This window comes from Pleurodeles waltl, chromosome 7 (genome assembly GCF_031143425.1).
Source record: "Pleurodeles waltl isolate 20211129_DDA chromosome 7, aPleWal1.hap1.20221129, whole genome shotgun sequence".
In the NCBI taxonomy this organism is placed as follows: domain Eukaryota; kingdom Metazoa; phylum Chordata; class Amphibia; order Caudata; family Salamandridae; genus Pleurodeles; species Pleurodeles waltl.
The window spans coordinates 412,277,633-412,298,511 of NC_090446.1; the positions used below are offsets into that span (position 1 = coordinate 412,277,633).

Sequence of the window (20,879 nt, forward strand, 5' to 3'; positions counted from 1 at the left end):
CCCATTTCAATTATTTATTATTACCAGTGAAACCAATATAACATCTCAACATTCACAAATATACATTTCTGACATTCAAAAACAAAACAAAAACAAATCAGTGACCAATATAGCCACCTTTCTTTGCAAGGACACTCAAAAGCCTGCCATCCATGGATTCTGTCAGTGTTTTGATCTGTTCACCATCAACATTGCATGCAGCAGCAACCACAGCCTCCCAGACACTGTTCAGAGAGGTGTACTGTTTTTCCTCCTTGTAAATCTCACATTTGATGATGGACCACAGGTTCTCAATGGGGTTCAGATCAGGTGAACAAGGAGGCCATGTCATTAGATTTCCTTCTTTTATACCCTTTCTTGCCAGCCACGCTGTGGAGTACTTGGACGCGTGTGATGGAGCATTGTCCTGCATGAAAATCATGTTTTTCTTGAAGAATGCAGACTTCTTCCTGTACCACTGCTTGAAGAAGGTGTCTTCCAGGAACTGGCAGTAGGACTGGGAGTTGAGCTTGACTCCATCCTCAACCCGAAAAGGCCCCACAAGCTCATCTTTGATGATACCAGCCCAAACCAGTACTCCACCTCCACCTTGCTGGCGTCTGAGTCGGACTGGAGCTCTCTGCCCTTTACCAATCCAGCCACGGGCCCATCCATCTGGCCCATCAAGACTCACTCTCATTTCATCAGTCCATAAAACCTTATAAAAATCAGTCTTGAGATATTTCTTGGCCCAGTCTTGACGTTTCAGCTTGTGTGTCTTGTTCAGTGGTGGTCGTCTTTCAGCCTTTCTTACCTTGGCCATGTCTCTGAGTATTGCACACCTTGTGCTTTTGGGCACTCCAGTGATGTTGCAGCTCTGAAATATGGCCAAACTGGTGGCAAGTGGCATCGTGGCAGCTGCACGCTTGACTTTTCTCAGTTCATGGGCAGTTATTTTGCGCCTTGGTTTTTCCACACGCTTCTTGCGACCCTGTTGACTATTTTGAATGAAACGCTTGATTGTTCGATGATCACGCTTCAGAAGCTTTGCAATTTTAAGAGTGCTGCATCCCTCTGCAAGATATCTCACTATTTTTGACTTTTCTGAGCCTGTCAAGTCCTTCTTTTGACCCATTTTGCCAAAGGGAAGGAAGTTGCCTAATAATTATGCACACCTGATATAGGGTGTTGATGTCATTAGACCACACCCCTTCTCATTACAGAGATGCACATCACCTAATATGCTTAATTGGTAGTAGGCTTTCGAGCCTATACAGCTTGGAGTAAGACAACATGCATAAAGAGGATGATGTGGTCAAAATACTCATTTGCCTAATAATTCTGCACTCCCTGTATATATATTTTTTTTTAGTATGCAACGGTTTATGGCTTCTACCTGTTTGTATGTATGATTACTTTTAACTTCTCAAATGGTCCAAATCTGGACCGAATAAACTATTGATTGATTGAACACTGCACCTGGCCGCCCCTGTGCTGCTGAGTGTGTGTTTTGTGTGCCTGTGTGTGTCCCCCCCAGTGTTCTACAAAACCCCCTTGGTCTGCTCTGTGAGGACGCAGGTACTTACCTACTAGCAGACCGGAACCGGAACACCCCTGTTCTCCATAGGCTCCTATGTGTTTTGGGCCCTCATTTGACCTCTGCACCTGACCGGCCCTGTTTTGCTGGTGCTGCGACTTTGGGGTTGCCTTGAACCCCCAACGGTGGTCTGCCTATGCCCAGGGGACTGACTGTGTAAGTGCTTTACTTACCTGAACAACTAACTAATATTTACCTCCCCCAGGAACTGTTGATTTTTGCAGTGTCCACTTTTAAAATAGCTATTTGCGATTTTAACCAAAACTGTGTGTACTGCTGTTTTAAATCAAAATTCTATACTTACCTGTGTGAAGTACCTTGCATTTTATGACCTTACCTCAAATTTGAATCTTGTGCTTCTAAAAATAAATTAAGAAAATATATTGTTCTATATAAAAAAACTATTGGCCTGAAGTTGTCTTTGAGTGTGTGTTCCTCATTTATTGTCTGTTTGTGTACAACAAATGTTTAACACTACCCTCTGATAAGCCTACTGCTCGACCACACCACCACTAAATTGAGCATCAGTATCATCTAATTTAGCCCCTATAAACCTCTCAGAGGAACCCTTGGACTCTGTGCACACTATCTCTCATTTTGAGATAGTACATACAGAGCCAACTTCCTACACCTGTGAAGTAATACACTGTGAGCCTATGTTTCCCCTCTATTGCATTTACAGCTAGGTGTGAAGTTCCAGATAGCCCCAGCCAGGGTACTTGATCAAAAGGAGGCCTGATGGGCAATTAACTTCGGCCTTTGTTTTGGATTAGGCTGGAATTTCTAACTATCAAACCATCCTTTCGACTGCACGCTGCTGCTTGAAATGAAAGCAGACATTGCGGAGGAGCTGCTATTTGTGACCCGTCGCCTGAAAATGAGACCTGGGTGAGTTAAGAATATTTCAGTGGGGCCCAACTTGGCAGCGAAGATGTTGTCCCCCCCAGTGAAAAGTGTGGGTATATGCAGTCTACCCGCATGTATCCTCAACTTGCGCCCTTCCGACTGGCATTGCCAATGCTCGCTTACCACTTCACGGCAACAGTGCTACAAGGCCACACAGTCACAACTGTGAACTGTGTAAAAAGTAAAACAATGAAAAATACATAACAGTATATCAGTGGCTTAATACAAAATGATGTCTACCCCTCAACCACTGCCGAATGTGGAGGGGTCCCTGAGACTCCCAACGAACAAACATGTTCATTTGGCTGAATACATGCACTGCAGCAACTTGCTTTACGCCCACGCAGGAAGCATACATCTGTGCACTGTTTACACTAATTCTTTTAGGATTTTCAAAACGTTTACCTTTTGATTTGTTCTTGTTCCTCTTGGCAAATGACAAAGTTGCATGGCCCACGCATGTCTCCCAGACATACCTCGGATAAGCACAGTGACGGATGGACAAGGATCATCTACAACAAAGAACAGGCAAAAAGCTGTTAGTATCTTGAGCTTTTTCAGGCAGTTTATCTATGGTTGAGCGAAAGACTGAAGCCAGACACTGACATGGCAAATGATGTGCTTTTATATCAACATTCCTTCGTATATCATACTTGTGAGAATGTCTTCCTATGTTAGGGAAGCAGGTCGGAGCATTCCATGCAGGGGAAAAAAAAACACACAAAGCCTTGCATGTGTTCAAACCTCGGTAAGACCTTTTCAAAAGTCATGTTGCAAGAATAAATAACACATTTTGCCTCTGAAAAGTGAATTATCTTTTTATACTAAATGGAGTCATTCATAAATCTCGAAAGCAAGAATGGAAGGGAGTTGAGAAAGCGCAGGGTGCGGGACTATTTATTTTGCAGCTTTATATAGCAAGAATTTGGCCCAAGGGCATTAGATAGCTTTACATAAGCACCATATTACATTACATGGGTCAGATGCTTTTTAGGCATGGTGCAGTGAGAACAAGAATCACACGATGCTGAGCCAATGCCGGGTGTCGAACCTGGTTCCCCAGTACCAAGGTCGGCATTAGGGACATCTTAAGGATCTTGGAGGCCAGGGCCAAACATATTTTAGAGGCCATATTCAGCAAATCTTTGGATTTATTAACTTTTTCATCTGTTTATTAATTCATGAACATTTAGGCCCATGCAAAAGTAGTTCCATCTTTAGAACTGTTGGGACCCTCAGCAAAATGAAAATGTTACTTAACCTGTAAGCATCAAGGCAAGTGGTGCTGGAGATGAATATGCTCTGCATACTCATGTCTTCTAGTGTTGGGCTCGGACGTGTACAACCTGTCCATCGAAGAAGCCTTTCGACTCACGAAGCACAGTGACTCTCAATATGACTGGTAATTCGCCTGGGCAAAGCCTTCACTGTTAGATTTATTTTCCGCTCGACAAGCGAGGGTGAATATGGAACCAAAAGTGATAGTAGATGACTGTAGGAAAGTACCATCTTGCCTGGCATGTTACCCCCATATTTCACTGTATATATGTTGTTTTATTCTATGTGTCACTGGGACCCTGCCAGGCAGGGCCCCAGTGCTCATAAGTATGTACCCTGTATGTGTTCCCTGTGTGATGCCTAACTGTCTCACTGAGGCTCTGGTAACCAGAACCTCAGTGGTTATGCTCTCTCTGCTTTCCAAATTTGTCACTAACAGGCTAGTGACCAATTTCACCAATTCACATTGGCATACTGGAACACCCATATAATTCCCTAGTATATGGTACTGAGGTACCCAGGGTATTGGCGTTCCAGGAGATCCCTATGGGCTGCAGCATTTCTTTTGCCACCCATAGGGAGCTCTGACAATTCTTACACAGGCCTGCCAATGCAGCCTGAGTGAAATAACGTCCACGTTATTTCACAGCCATTTACCACTGCACTTAAGTAACTTATAAGTCACCTATATGTCTAACCTTCACCTGGTGAAGGTTGGGTGCAAAGTTACTTAGTGTGTGGGCACCCTGCCACTAGCCAAGGTGCCCCCACATTGTTCAGGGCAAATTCCCCGGACTTTGTGAGTGCGGGGACACCATTACATGCGTGCACTACACATAGCGTCACAATGGTAACTCCGAACATGGTCATGTAACATGTCTGAGATCATGGAATTGTCACCCCCAATGCCATTCTGGCATTGGGGAGACAATTCCATGATCCCCCGGGTCTCTAGCACAGAACCCAGGTACTGCCAAACTGCCTTTCCGGGGTCTCCATTGCAGCTGCTGCTGCCAACCCCTCAGACAGGTTTCTGCCCTCCTGGGGTCCATGCAGCCCTGGCCCAGGAAGACAGAACAAAGGATTTCCTCTGAGAGAGGGTGTGACACCCTCTCCTTTTGTAAATAGGTGTGATGGCTGGGGAGGAGTAGCCTCCGGAAATGCTTTGATGGGCACAGATGCTGCCCATCTCTGCATAAGCCAGTCTACACCGGTTTAGGAATCCCCCAGCCCTGCTCTGGTGCGAAACTGGACAAAGGAAAGGGGAGTGACCACTCCCCTGACCTGCACCTCCCAGGGGAGGTGCCTAGAGCTCCTCCAGTGTGCCCCAGACCTCTGCCATCTTGGAAACAGAGGTGTTGCTGGCACACTGGACTGCTCTGAGTGGCCAGTGCCAGCAGGTGACGTCAGAGACTCCTTCTGATAGGCTCTTACCTCTCTTAGTAGCCAATCCTCATTCCTAGGTAGCCAAACCTCCTTTTCTGGCTATTTAGGGTCTCTGCTTTGGGGAATTCTTCAGATACCGAATGCAAGAGCTCACCAGAGTTCCTCTGCATCTCCTTCTTCACCTTCTGCCAAAGGATCGACAGCTGACTGCTCCGGACGCCTGCAAAACCGCAATAAAGTAACCAGACCACTACTAGCAACCTTGTATCGATTCATCCTGCCTGCTTTCTCGACTGTTTCCAGGTGGTGCATGCTCTGGGGGTAGCCTGCCTCCTTCTTGCACCAGGAGCTCTGAAGAAATCTCCCGTGGGTCGACGCAATCTTCCCCCTGCAACCACAGGCAACAAAAGACTGCGTCACCGGTCCTCTGAGTCCCCTCTCAGCACGACGAGCGTGGTCCATGGAACTCAGCAACTCTGTCCAAGTGACTCCCACAGTTCAGTGACTCTTCAGTCCAAGTTTGGTGGAGGTAAGTCCTTGCCTCCCCACGCTAGACTGCATTGCTGGGTACCGCGTGATTTGCAGCTGCTCCGGCTCCTGTGCACTCTTCCAGGATTTCCTTCGTGCACAGCCAAGCCTGGGTCCCCGACACTCTAACCTGCAGTGCCCAACCTTCTGAGTTGTCCTCCGGTGTCGTGGGACTCCCTTTTCTGACTTCGGGTGGACTCCGGTTCACTCCTCTTCTAAGTGCCTGATCCAGTACTTCTGCAGGCGCTGCCTGCTTCTGTGAGGGCTCCCTGACTTGCTGGGCACCCCCCTCTGTCTCCTCATCCAAGTGGCGACATCCTGGTCCCTCCTGGGCCACAGCAGCATCCGAAAACCCTAACCGCGACCCTTGCAGCTAGCAAGGCTTGTTTGCGGTCTTTCTGTGTGGGAACACCTCTGCAAGCTTCTTCATGACGTGGGACATCCATCCTCCAAAGGGGAAGTTCCTAGTCCTCTTCGTTCTTGAAAAACACCAAGCTTCTTCCATCCGGTGGCAGCTTCCTTGCACCCTCAGCTGGCATTTCCTGGGCTCCTGCCCACTCTCGACACTGTCGCGACTCTTGGACTTGGTCCCCTTATCTTACAGGTACTCAGGTCCGGAAATCCACTGTTGTTGCATTGCTGGTATTGGTTTTCCTTGCAGAATGCCCCTATCACGACTTCTGTGATCTCTGGGGGTTGTAGGTGCACTTTACACCTACCTTACAGGGTCTTGGGGTGGGCTATTTTTCTAACCCTCACTGTTTTATTACAGTCCCAGCGACCCTCTACAAGCTCACATAGGTTTGGGGTCCATTCGTTGTTCGCATTCCACTTTTGGAGTATATGGTTTGTGTTGCCCCTATTCCTATGTGCTCCTATTGCAATCTATTGTAACTTTACACTGCTTGCATTACTTCCTTTTGCTATTACTGCATAATTTTGGTATTGTGTACATAGATCTTGTGTATATTTGGCATCCTCATACTGAGGGTACTCACTGAGATACTTTTGGCATATTGTCATAAAAATAAAGTACCTTTATTTTTCGTATATCTGTACATTGTGTTTTCTTATGATATTGTGCATATGACACCAGTGGTATAGTAGGAGCTTTACATGTCTCCTAGTTCAGCCTAAGCTGCTTTGCCATAGCTACCTTCTATCAGCCTTAGCTGCTAGAAACAACTCTTCTACACTAATAAGGGATAACTGGACCTGGCACAAGGTGTAAGTACCTCCGGTACCCACTACAAGACAGGCCAGCCTCCTACAATGACCATGCAAAGAAAGCAGAAAAAGTAAAGCAAGATAAAGCATCTACAACCGGCAAAGGCTTCTGGGAAGGAGTGTGGATGCATGTAAACCTACAGCACTTCAAGCCACGAACAGATGCTAACAGGATAAGTAAAAAAATGTGTTTCTGGCATGTGTAGTTGCAGATACACAAGCTCTGCATGAACTGTAAAGCAGTTCTCCTCTAAGCAGTAGCTAGTCAGAGGATGCTGCAGAGGAATGAAAAAGTGAAGGTAGTGCTGCCTGGCCCACCTGAGCTTGTTCATGTGCTAGGACATCCAGACAGTAGTGTTTGGTGAACGTGTGTGGTGTGAACCAGTGAGCTGCCTTGCAGATGTCAGCTATTGGGAAGTTACCCATAAAGGCCATGGAGGCTGCTTTCTGGTGTGTAGAAAGTGGACTGGTTAGAGCAGAGAACTGCCTGTTCGCCAAGGCATGATAGTTTTGAAATGGGAATGCTTTTTTTTTTAATGGTTTAGCATACGAGACCAATACATGAGTTTATTCTATCAATATAGTACATGAGGGCCCTCATACATCTAGTGTGTAAAGAGTTCTCTCTGCTACTGAATCTGTATTTGGGAAGGACACCAGAAGTTTAACTGTCTGATTGAGGTGGAAAGGAGAGACCACCTTGGGTTCAAAGTTTTGGGTTAGTTCTAAGGACTACCCTCTTGGAGTGAACCTTGAAAATGGGGTCTTCAACATAAGCACTTGGATTTGGCTCACGCCTGAGGGAAGTGGTTGCAACTATAAACGCTACCTTCAAAGACAGAAATTGGTGAGGGCAAATATGAAGGGGCTTAAAAGCAGGCCCCACAAGCTTAGTGAGGACTACACTGCATTTTCAAGATGGGGCTGGGGATAACCTGGGAAAGGTGGTGGTAGGAGGTGGAGTGGGTAACTCTCTTAACTCCCTCCATAAAGGATTAATAATGGGGACCCTGAAAAATCAAGTGTTCCCTGTTCTATAGATGCACTGCCACTACAGTCAAATGTAAACAAATGGAAGTGTAAGCAAAGTCAGAGCATTGCAAGTGAAACGGTTAGCGGACAATATCTTAAACTACTGACTTGAGTGGATCAATGTGTTTGGATAAGCAGTAGTGGATGAACCTTTTCCACTTTGCCACATAGCAGGCTGAAGTAGTGGGTCTGCGAGCCTCTTTGAGGATGGACAAACACTCAGTGGGTAAACTGAGGTATCCAAACTCTAGGACCTCAGGATCTGTATGGCTAGGTTGAGCTGGTTGGGGGTTAGGATGTATGCACACTGGTGCTGAGTGAGAAGATCATGCCGATTGGGAAGCTTCTTGTGAGAGACCTCAGATAACACTAGAAGGGCAGAGAACCAGGGATGTCTGGCCCACGTGGGAGCCATCAGGATGAGAGTGAGGGACGCCTGACGTAACCTCAAGAACACATGTGGAATTTGAGGGAAAGGCAGAAAGCCACAGGCAAATATTCCTCACTAGTTCGTCCATAGTGCATTGCACCTGGACAGTAAGCCCAGAAACGTGAAGGCAGAGCAGGGCCATTTGGTGTCTTAGGGGGTTCGCAAACAGATCTATTTAACGGAACCCCCAACACTGAAAGTACAGAAGCAGGAGATGGGGGTGTAGGTCCCACTTGTGGACTATAATGAGCTGGGTTCTGGTTGTACTACCCCTCTACACACATTTTTGCCTGGTGTCAGTATGTTTTGACTGTAGTACACTGGGATTCTGCTAACCAGGACCCCAGTGTTTGTGCTTTCCCCTCTAAATGTGGTAGCTGGTAAACTTTTACACCCACAATTGGCATACTGGTGCAACTATTTAAGCCCCATGTATATTTTGCACTTAGGTACTGTAGGAAAGTGCCCTTATTGGCATGCCATCCCCCACACACTTTTTGACTGATATTGATGCTGACTTGGCTGACAGTGCGCTGGGATCTGCTACTCAGGCTCCAGCACCAGTGTTCTTTCCCAAAACCTGTACCACTGCTCCCACAGTTAGGCCAACCTTGGCACACAGTTAAGTACCTGGTAAAATGTTCCCATGGTACCAAGGGCCCTGTGGCCAGGGAAGGTCCCCAAGGTATGCAACATGTATTATGCCACCCTTGGGGGGTTGGGTCTCACCAAGCACATGCACACTGCCATTGAGAGTGGTAGTGTCTCAGCAGTTCAGGGAATTCTTCCTCACACTGGCCCATGACATCCCCCTATATGAGCACCTGGACCAGACCAAAATATGGAAAAGCTATTCCGCAAATTCTAATGGCCCAACATAAAGTGAAGGAGTTTTGCAACTCATGTGTCACCTGCCAAGCCAATGGTAAGGCAGGTGGCCACCCAAATGCAAACTTAATTCCACTACCAGTGGTTGGGGCTCCCTTTGAAACGGTCGGTGTGGACATAGTGGGCCCACTCGAACCACCCAAAGCCTCTGGAAACAAATATATACTGGTAGTAGTGGATCATGCTACTGGATATCAAGAAGCAATTCCCTTATGTCTACTAAAGCCCCTGCAGCAGCCAAGACCCTCATTGGTATATTTACCAGGGTAGGGCTTCCTAATGAGGTGGCTTCTGACAGAGGTGTCAACTTCATCTTAACTTAGCTGAAGCATATGTGGAATCAGTATGGGGTGACCTAAAACTTCACACCTTATCACCCACAAACCAATGGACTTGTTGAAACGATTCAACAAGACATTGAAAGGTAGGATTATGGGACTCCCTGAATAGCTCAAAAAGGAGATGTTATGTCCTTTTGCCATGCCTGCTTTTTGCCTAGAGAGGTGCCTCAGAAGGGAGAAGGATTTTGTCCCTTTGCGTTTCTGGTTAACCATCCTGTTAGGGGACAACTGCTCTTGTGAAGGAAGGTTCAACGAACCTAAGCAAGATGCGATGGACTATGTACTAGGCCTACATACCAAGATGTAAGAGTACATGGAGAAAGCATCCAAAACCAGAGAGCACAAGGCCAGTCAACAGCTTCACAAGCTATCATATGACCAAAAGGCTGCACTGGTGGAGTTCCAATCATGGCAGAAGGTGTGGGTTCTGGAACCTGTGGCTCCAAGTGCTCTTCAAAACAGATGAAGTAGCCCTTACCCTATCCACACCCAAGAGGGTGTTCCATGTGAACCGCCTAAAACTTTACTGTGTCAGGGCTGATGCGACCATGCTGTTGGTTACTAATGAGGATCAGGAAGCAGAGAGTGAACCTCTCCCTGACCTCCTCTTTTACAATCCTTAAGATGGGTTGTAGGAAAGTACCATCTTGCCTGGCATGTTACCCCCATTTTTACTTGTATGTCAGGTTGTTTTTGCCTGTCTCACTGGGATCCTGCTAGCCAGGACCCCAGTGCTCATAGTTTGTGGCCTGAATGTGTGTACCTGTGTAGTATCGAACTGTGTCACTGAGGCTCTGCTAATCAGAACCTCAGTGCTTATTCTCTCTCTGCCTTTAAAATTGTCACTATAGGCTAGTGACCATTTTCACCAATTCTAATTGGCACACTGGAACACCCTTATACTTCCCTAGTATATGGTACCTAAGTACCCAGGATATTGGGGTTCCAGGCGATCCCTATGGGGGAGCTAAGACAAACCCTTGCACAGGCCTGCCATTGCAGCCTGCGAGAAATAACACACATGTTATTTCACAGCCATTTTCACTGCACTTAAGTAACTTATAAGTCACCAATATGTCTAACCTTCACTTGCTGAAGGTTAGGTGCAAAGTTACTAAGTGTGAGGGCAACCTTGCACTATTTATTTGAGTTCATTCGGTTTAGAAATCTAGACCATTTAGAGTAACAAAGATAACAATCATACATGATAGATAATATTTGTTTTAAAAAAAACGTAATAGCAATATAAAAAAACAATAATAATCAGGACAGTATAACAATAAAATCAACAGGACTAAGTATTTGATCATAGATAAAAAGTACAATAAATAAGACATGGCTAAAAATGTTAAGAGAAAAAGGATAAAAGCTAGGATATAAAATTTTGTCTAACATACCAATGTGTGCAGTTATTTTCCCGTAAGACCTGGCCCTCGTCAATCCAAAAAACAAATAGAGTTCCCATTTAGATATAGGAAAGTTGCCCCCACATAGTTCAGGGCCATTTCCCCGGACTTTGTGAATGTGGGGACGCCATTACACGCATGCACTACATATAGGTCAATACCTATATGTAGCTTCACAATGGTAACTCCGAATATAGCCATGTAACATGTCTAAGATCATGGAATTGTCCCCCCATTCCAAATTTGGTATTGAGGAGCCAATTCAATGCATCCTGCGGGCTTCACCATGGACCCCCAGTACTGCCAAACCAGCTCTCTGAGGCTTGCACTGCAGCTACAGCTGCTGCCACCTCACAGACAGGGTTCTGCCCTCCTGGGGTCTCAGCAGCTCAGTCCCAGGAAGGCAGAACAAAGCATTTCCTCTGACAGCAGGGTGTTACACCCCCTCCCTTTGGAAACAGGTGTTACAGGCTGGGGAGGGGTAGCCTCCCCCAGCCTCTGGAAATGCTTTGAAGGGCACATATGGTGCCCTCCTTGCATAAGCCAGTCCACACCAGTTCAGGGACACCCTTATCCCCTGCTCTGGCGCGTAACTGGAGAAAGGAAAGGGGAGTGACCACTCCCCTGTCCATCAACACCCTAGGGGTGGTGCCCAGAGTTCCTCTAGTGTGTCCCAGACTTCGTCATCTTGCTTTGCAAGGTGTGGGGGCACTCTGGAGGGCTCTGAGTGGCCAGTGCCAGCAGTTGACGTCAGAGACCTGCTTCTGATAGGTCCATACCTGGTGGGGTGACGGAGTCACTCACCTGCTCAAACAGGCACCATCCAAGAAGACGACCGGTACCTTTGGACTCCTCTCAAAGCGACAAGCGTGCTCCTAAGGACACAGAGGTTGGACCCCATCGACATAGACTGTTGTGAGGTCCTGCTGACACAATTTGGAGGAGGTAAGACCTTGCCTTCCCTGAGAGCAATGGTACCCCTGTGTACTAAGTCTTCTTCACCTCCTCAGGCCTTTGTGTACTATTTGCAAAATTCCTTCATGCACAGCCTGGCCCAGGTCCCCAAAACTCCATCCTGTGACGCTCAACTCACTGAGTTTTTCTCCGGTGGCGTGGGACCTTCCTTTGTTGTGCTGCACCAACTGTGATTTGCACCTCTTTTGTCCCCGTGTCCTGGGACTCCAGCGGGTGCTGCCTGGCATCCTGAGGGCTCAATGAAGTGCTGAGAGCCCCCTCTTCCTCCTCACACAGAGTTGAGGACCCCAGGTCCCTCCTGGGTCCAGCCAGGACCATTTTGACGCAAAACGCACTTTTGTTGTTACCAATGCTTGTTGGCGACTTCCAACACAAAATCACGTGTGCATCCATCTTCACATCGTGGGACATCCTTTGCATCAAGCAGGAACCTGCTGGCATCTTCCTAGGGTGGATTCCTGCAGCCTTCGACTAAGCGGGGACTCTTCTTTTGCACCCTCTTCTGGGTTGGCAGGGGCTCCTGTCCTTCCTGGAACTTCTTTCGACTTCTGGACTTAGTCCCATTCTTTCGTAGGTCTTCAGGTCCAGGAATTCAGCAGTTGTTGTTTGCAGACTTGGTTGGTTACTACAATATCCCAATCATGAGGTGTAGAGTGTCCTATGGAAACTTGCAGTACTTTACTCATGCTTTTCTAGGCTCTGGGGTGGGGTAATTTACTTACATTTACTGTACGCTTACTCTCCCAGCGATTCTGCACTTACTACACTTGTCTATGGGGGAATTTGTGATTCACATTCCACTTTCTTAGTACATGGTTTGTGTTGCCCCTAGATCTATTTTCTCCCATTCCATTCTATAGCATTTCCTATTGTTTTCACTTCTCTATGACTGTTTACTTGTCTAATTTTGGTGTCTAGTACATATATTGTGTATAATACTTACCTCTAGAAGGAGTATAGTCTCTAAGATATTTTTGGTACTGTGTCGCCCAAATAAATACCTTTATTTTTGTTAACACCGAGTATTGTCTTTACTTGTGAATAGGTACTGGGTAACTATAAGTGGTAATGCATGAGCTTTGCATGTCTCCTAGTTCAGCCTAAGCTGCTCCGCTATAGCTACCTCTATCAGCCTAAGCTGCTAGAACACTACTACATTTCACTAATAAGGGATAACTGGACCTGGTCTAAGGTGTAAGTACCCAAGGTACCCACTACAAACAAGGCCAGCCTCCTAAGGGTATGTCACCCTCTATCAGGCCATAAAACCCTAAGGCAGGGTGCACTATACCACAGGTGAGGGCACTGCTGCATGAGCACTATGCCCGTACAGGGTCTAAGTCAATTCTTAGACATTGTAAGTGCAGGATAGCCATACTGAGTAGATGGTCTGGGAGTTTGTCATTACTAACTCCACAGCACCATAATGGCTACAATGAATACTGGGAAGTTTGGTATCAAACTTCTCAGCACAATAAACCCACACTGAAGCCAGTGTGGGATTTATTGAAAAATGCACACAGAGGGCATCTTAGAGATTCCCCCTGTATGTTAGCCCAACTGCTAGTGCAAAGCTGACAGGTCTGTGCCAGCCTGCCACTTCCAGACTAGTTTCTGGCCACATGGGGCGATGGCCTTTGTGTACTCTGTGGTCAGAAACAAAGCCTATCCTGGGCGGAGATGCTTCACACCTCCCCCTGCAGGAATTGTAACAACTGGCAGTGAGCCTTAAAGACTCAAGCCTCGTGTTACAGTACCCCAGGGCACTCCAGCTAGTGGAAATGCACGCCCCCAGACGAGTCCCCACTTTTGGCGTTAAGTCCAGAGGGATAATAAGAAAAACAAGGAGGAGTCACCCTCTCAGAAAGGACCACCCTTAAGGTGTCCAGTGCTGAAGTGACGGTCTCCTGGAGAAATCCTACATCTTGCTTTGGAGGATTAGGACCAATAGGGATAGGGATGGGCCCCCGTCCCCAGAGGGAGTGGGCACAAGGAGGGTGTAGCCACCCTCAGGGACAGTAGCCATTGGCTACTGCCCTCTGACCCTAACACACCCCTAAATTTAGTATTTAAGGGAGACCCTGAACCCAGCTCCTCAGATTCCTGATGACCTCAAGAAAGAAGAAGGACTGCTGAGCTGAAAACCGTGCAGAGAAGAGAAGGAGACACAAACTGTCTCGGCCCCATACCTAACAGCCCATCTCTTGCTGCAAAAAAAGAAGCAACGCTTTCTGCAGGACCAGCGACCCCTGAAAAGCCTCAAGGGGACTGCCTGCATCACTGAGGGCCTAGAAACTCCCATGGACAGCTGACCTGTCTATAAAGAAGACCAAGAAACCATCTTTAAAGGGACTCCCACCTCGCTCCAGAAGCGTGAGCCCCCACTACTCTGCACCCAACGCCCCCGGCCTGTGTCCAGAGAAACCAAATAGCCAGAGAGGATCCCCAGGCGATTCTGATGAAGTGTCCAACCTGGGCTGACCTCTCTACACCCCCACGACGACAGCTGATGCCTGCAGATGCACAAGGACCCCCCTGGCTGTGACTGCCAGGGATCAAGATATCAATCACCTGCAGAAGCACTGCACCCGCAGCCCCCGGGCCTGAGAGAAAACGACCACTGGCACAGCACGACCAGCAAGCAGCCCTCACCTTTGCCCAGTTGGTGGCTTACTCGAGAAGCCCCCCTGTGACCCCCCGGGTCCCTCCATAGAGTTCTATTGAGAACCTGACGCCCTGCTTGCACACTGCACCTGGCCGCCCTTGTGCCGCTGAGGGTGTGGTTTCTGTGCCTACTTGGGGCCCCTCCAGTACTCCTTCAAACCTCCCTTGTCTGACCACCGGCAACATGGGTACTTACCTGCAAGCAGCCTGGAACCGAGGACCCCCGTCTTCATAGGCGCCCACGTTATTATGGCTCCTGTTTGACCTCTGCACCTGACCGGCCCTGGGCTGCTGGGTGTTTGGGGTTAACTTGAACCCCCAGCTGTAGGCTACCTGTGGTCTGGACCCTGAACCCGTAAGTTTGTTACTTACCTCAAAAACTGTACTTTACTTACCACCCCCAACAACTGTTGAAAATTTTAGTGTCCAATTCTAAAATAGCTTTTTGCCATTTTAAAGAAAACTGTGTATATTGTTGATTCCATTCAAAGTTATAAGTATTACTGTGTAAAATACCTTTCATTTAACGTACTTACCTCCTAAATGAATCTTGTGGTTCTAGAAATAAATTAACAAAAGAATATTGTTCTATATAAAATCCTATAGGCCTGGAGCTAAGTCACTGAGTGTGTGTTTTCACTTATTGCTTGTGGGTGTACAGCAAATGTTTAACACTACCCTCTGATAAGCCTAACTGCTCGACCACACTACCACAAATAGAGCATTAGTATTATCTATTATTGCCTCTGTCAAGCCTCTTGGGGAACCCCTGGACTCTGTGCACACTACATCTCATTTTGATATAGTATATACAGAGCCAGCTTCCTAAAAGAATCTGTTTACAATGGGAGATTTGAACAAGGAAGGCTGGTCAGGCAGCTGAAGAAATGCCGATAAGGCAAAAAGATAGCCCTTTAGAATCCCTAAGGTAGAACCCAGCTAGGCTAGAGACAGAACGAAAAGCAGAATGTCAGAAAGAGGGTCAATAGACCTTTCTGTACAATAATATACAAAGTGTTTCCAATGGCAGGCTTATACCGCCTTAGTGGAGGGATGCCTGGCTGCCAAAATAACCTTACAGACTTCAGGAGGAAGGTCAAATGCCATCAACTGCCGTCACTCAATCTCCACGCATGAAGGCGTAGAGTTGACAGGTTCGGGTGGAGAACCCGCCCCTGTTGTAGCGACAGAAGATACTCTTGAATGTGCAGCCTGATCAGAGGACTGATTCTCATTTTGAGTAGCTCGGGATACCAGATTCTCCATGCCTAATCCGGAGTCACTTAAATGACTTGGCCCGGTCGTTCTTCATCTTATTGAGAACTCTGGGCAGAAGTGGTATGGGCGAAAATGAGTATAGGAGGCCTGAATTCCACTTGCGACGAAGTGTCGCCGAGCGAGTGCCGCCCTTGGAAACTCCAACGCTCAATGCTGCTGACAATGCATGTTCTCAGCGGAGGCTAACAGATCTAACCAAGGTTCTCCCCACTGCTGAAAGAGTCCTTGCGCCACCTCCAGATGGAGATACCCTTTGTGATCCGCTAGGCATCGACGGCTGAGTAAGTCTGCCCTTGCGTTCCGAGAACCTGCAAAGTATTGAACCACCAGGGTCCACGAGCCTACACCACCCTGCTTGTTGCAGTACCACAGTGTGGTAGTGTTGTCCATGAACAACTGGACTAACTTCCCTTTCACAACAGGAAGAAATGCTTTCAATGCTAGCCGAATTGCCCTGAGCTCCAATAAGTTGATATGGAGACCAGATTCCACCAGAAACCAGATACACCTGATACACCTGATCTCCGCCTCTCCCAAATGGCTGCCCCATCCCAGAAGTGACACATCTGTCACTACTGTGAGATCTGGTTGGGGAATGGAGAGGAATCTGTCTTTGACCCAATCGCAGTTCATTAACCACCACTGCAGGTCTTTTTCAGTTCCTTCTGAGATCTAAACCGTGTCGGTAAGATTTCTCTGATGCTGTGCCCACTGGAACTTCAGGTTCAATTGCAGAGCTCTCATATGCCATCTGGCATGTTTGACTAACAGGATGCAGGAAGATAAGAGTCCCAACTGCCTCAGAGTCTGTCTCACCGAAATCCAGGATAGAGGCCGAAACATAGGTATCATAACCTCAATATCCTGCACTCGCTCCCTCCGGAGGATGGGCCCAATACTGCACTGTGTCCAGAACAGCTCCGATGAAAGGGAGCTTCTGAAAGGGAGTCAGGTGTGACTTCGGCACGTTTATAGTGAACCCCAGCGAATGCAGGAGGTCCCCCGTAGTCTGAAGGTGAGTGACAAGAGCCTGGGGAGTAGGAGCCTTCAACAGCCAGTCATCGAGGTAGGGGAAGACTGAAATCCCTAACCTGCGCAGATGAGCTGCCAACACCGCCATCGCCTTGGTGAACACACGAGGGGCACTGGCGAGACCGAAGGGTTGCACTGTAAACTGAAAGTGCTTGTGGCCCACCTTGAACCTCAAGTAACGCCTGTGGGTGGGCAGGATAAGGATGTGAAAATATGCATCCTGGAAGTCCAATGCTACCATCCAGTCTCTTTGGTCTAGGGCAGAAAAGACCTGAGCAAGAGTGAGCATCTTGAATTTCTCTTTTTTGAGGAAGAGATTGAAATCCCTTAAATCCAAAATAGGGCGAAGACCCTTGTTCTTTTTTGGGATCAAAAACTAGCGGGAATAACAACCACTGCCTACTTTTGACATCAGGACCCTTTCTATGGCTCCCTTGGCCAAGAGAGACATAACTTCCTCGGGGAGCAAAATCAAATGATCCTCCATCATCCGTTCTTCTACCGGAGAGACAGAGGGAGTGAAAGACTGGAAGGGGAGGGAATGGCCCTTCTAAATGATCTGCAAGATCCACGTGTCCGATCTAATGGATCGCCAGTGAGGGAGATGAAATTGAATCCTCCCTCCAACTGGACAGACGTGGTCTTGCAGAACCATACTAAAAGGGCTTGGGCGTTGGGGAAGAGGAGGGCTGGGTGGTGGCCAACCTCTGGCTAGACCATCTGGGTCTGAAGGTGCCATGACCTCGTCCTCACACAGGATGTTGTGAAGCCGGATGACGGTCGGTTACCTGTGGTTGAAGTGGTATCGCACACACCTTCCGAAGCCTCGAAAGGGGCGAAAGGCAGACTGTTGGCGAATAGGCGCTGAGATGCCCAATAATCTGGCCAAAGCCTGAGAAACCTTCAATCTCTCAAGCACAGAGTCTGCCTTCTCACCAACAAGGTGTAAGCCATCGAAAGGTATGTCCATCAAGTTCGACTGGACAGCCCCTAAAAAGCCAGTAGTACGCAATCAGGCTTGGTGTCGGAGGGCCACTGTTGATTGAAGAAATCACCCTGCCCAACGAGTCGGTTATGTCAAAACCACACCTGATGGTAAACTTGGCTGCATCTCTCCCATCCTTGACAGCCTGGGTGAGTGTGTCCCATATGCCCTTCGGGACCTGAGGCAGCACCTGTGCCACTGTATCCCATAAAGAACGGAAAAAACGGCCCAATAGGCAAGAAGCGTTTACCGACCTCAATGCCAGCCTGAAGGAAGAAAACCTCTTCTTTCCAAGTTGGTCCCGCTTCTTAGATTCCCTATCCGGGGGAGCAGAAGAGAAGGCACCATGGAAAGTGGAGGCTTGGACTACCAAGCTCTCCTGGGTAGGGTGTTGGGTGAGTAAACTAGGGTCATTTGGAGCTAGTTGATGGCGGCAGCACATTGTCCTATTCACAGGAGTCCCTGTGCTGGGTTTGGACCACGTCCCCAGTAGGACATCTGTAAAGCCTTCATTGAAGCGTAACATCGACTCTGATGTAGCAACCCCTGGCTGAAGCACCTCAGTCAGGAGATTAGTCCTGATTGGCACTGTAGGCAATTCCAGGTCCTGATGTTCCAGCCATGTCCAGAAACGCTGAGCCTCTTGACAAACGGTCTACAAGCCCACACCACCCTGCTTGTTGCAGTACCACAGTGCAGTAGTGTTGTCCATGAACAACTGCACTAACTTCCCATTCACAACAGGAAGAAATGCTTTCATTGCTGGCCGAATCGCCCTGAGCTCCAATAAGTTGATATGGAGACAAGATTCCGCCGGAAACCAGAGACACCTGATCTCTGCCTCTCCCAAATAGCCTCCCCAACCCAGAAGTGACGCATCTCTCACTACTGGGAAATCTGGTTGGGGAAGGGAAAGGAATCTGTCTCTGACCCAATCAATCGCAGTTCACTAACCACCACTGCAGGTCTTTTGCAGTTCCTTCTGAGATCTGAACCGTGTTGGTAAGATTTCTCTGATGCTGTGCCCACTGGAACTTCAGGTTTAATTGCAGAGCTCTCATTTGCCATCTGGCATGTTTGACCTCCAAGACCTCAGATGCCCTACGCACCACCATGGCATAACATGCTCCCTCCTCCTTAGCCACAGAAGGAGGTGAGAGAATGCCAGCATCTGGAGAAGTATCCAGTCCAATGACTTCCCCTAGGTCCTCATACCAGCCCTGCTCCTGCTCCAATCCATATTCTAAAGGGTCCTCAGACCCCTCCTATTCCTCACCTGTGCCTAGCTGTTTAAAATGAGCATCAGGCACAGATCTGGGCCTATTCAGCACCGAAGTCGGAATCAGGGTCGTACAACATCGTTCCTGCTCCGGATCATCAGGAATGAGGATGAGGCTACCACCACCGGTGGTGGAGGGAGCATGGACGCAGGCCTAGCGCTTGAAGAGGCTGACAGTGAGAACCCAGTGCCGGTCCAGATCTTCTATAGAATTCTGGGGTACAGAACGGAGCTGAGGCCGAAGTAGCCAGCGTTGAATCAGATGGGGCCCCAGCTGACCTCGCGAGGCCCAAAGACCCACCCGAGGGGGCAGCCCGCTCAAAAACAAGGCGCGTGGCCTTGTAAAATGCTTTTAATTGAGCAGCGGTCGCCCTGGCTCTCGAAAGAAGTGTGGGTGGGGGGGCTGAGTCGCAAAGTCGGACCTGGCAACGGCTCCGCAGAACTGTGCTCTGAACATAGATGTTCCTGAGACACCTCGTTGCCCGACGGGCGTGGCATAGTTGAAGTCCGTTTGGAGTTCTTCTTCTTGTGCCTCTTCCCCGAGGACCTCGAGAGCAGTGAAGAGGACTTGGGTCTCCTGGGGCGGTTCCGCGACCTCGTAGGAGTCGCGCGAACGAAGTTGACTGCCGTCCCACCATCAGCTTTAGGGACCACTCCCTCAAAGCTTTCGGGGACATGGCCTGGCAGTTGGAACACGACTTCAAGTCATGGTCCCAGTCGAGGCACAAGAGACATGCCTCATGAGGGTCCGTAACCGACACCCTGTCTTCCTAGAGGACATATCCCTCGCACAGATGACAAAAATCCTCTGCAAAACGTCAAAAAAAGGCTTGCCAAAAAAGGCAAAGGGAAGCTCGATCCCAGATCTGCACTTAACTGGCGCAGAAGGAAAACAACTGACATATGCGCACCAAAATGGCGTGTATTTAGATGACCGTGATGTCTTAGAAGGCTCCAACGACGTTGACGAAGTCACGACAAACCGGACGAAGCAAGCAGAAACAAACTACGCCTCCTTACGGCACGCTCAGGGTTTTTCTCAGCAAAAAGATTCCGGATTCTAAGATGACGCCAGGGAATTTAAAGGTAAGGAATCTGCAGCTAGAAGTCTCTATCAGATTTAGAAAACACTAGCAGGTGTGTCCACTCCAGCTAGGACCACCCCTAAGGTGCTCAGTGCTAAAGTGAACCCCTCCATGCAGAATCGTCCATCTTGCTTTGGAGGATAATAGCCAATAGGGTTAAGAATGTGCCCCCTCCCCAAAGGAAATGAGCACAGAAAGGGTGTAACCACCCTCCAGGACAGCAGCCATTGGCAACTGCCCTCGGACCCCTGTAATTCCTGAACCCCTGAACCTTTCTCTTCAGATTCCTGGTGACCGAACAAGAAGACAAAAGACTGAAGAGCCGCACCAGCAGAGAAGACCCCAGACGACAACTGACTTTTTTGAATTGAGCTACAAGAAGACAACTCATCCTGCAGGACCAGTGACCTCTATAAACCCCCAGATGACTGCATGCCTACCCAAGGACCAAGATGTCCAGAGGATACCCGCCCTGCCACAAAGAAACATCGAAGAAGGACTCTAGACCCACCCCGGATCCATGAGTCCTGCCCACTTTGCACCCGACACCCACAACCCGTGTCCAGGTGGCCCACTAATCCAG

At 48.2% G+C, this 20,879-nt stretch overlaps 1 protein-coding gene across 4 annotated transcripts in view; it reads right to left on the reverse strand.

Moving 5' to 3' along the window:
• RALGAPB (Ral GTPase activating protein non-catalytic subunit beta) overlaps positions 1-20,879 on the reverse strand; it is a 1,713,320-nt gene that overhangs the window by 642,357 nt on the left and 1,050,084 nt on the right. For all 4 annotated transcript variants that reach the window (XM_069243900.1, XM_069243898.1, XM_069243901.1 and 1 more), the window contains one exon: positions 2,888-2,994. In XM_069243900.1, the coding sequence (XP_069100001.1) occupies positions 2,888-2,994 (107 nt within the window). The remainder of the gene's footprint in view (positions 1-2,887; positions 2,995-20,879) is intronic.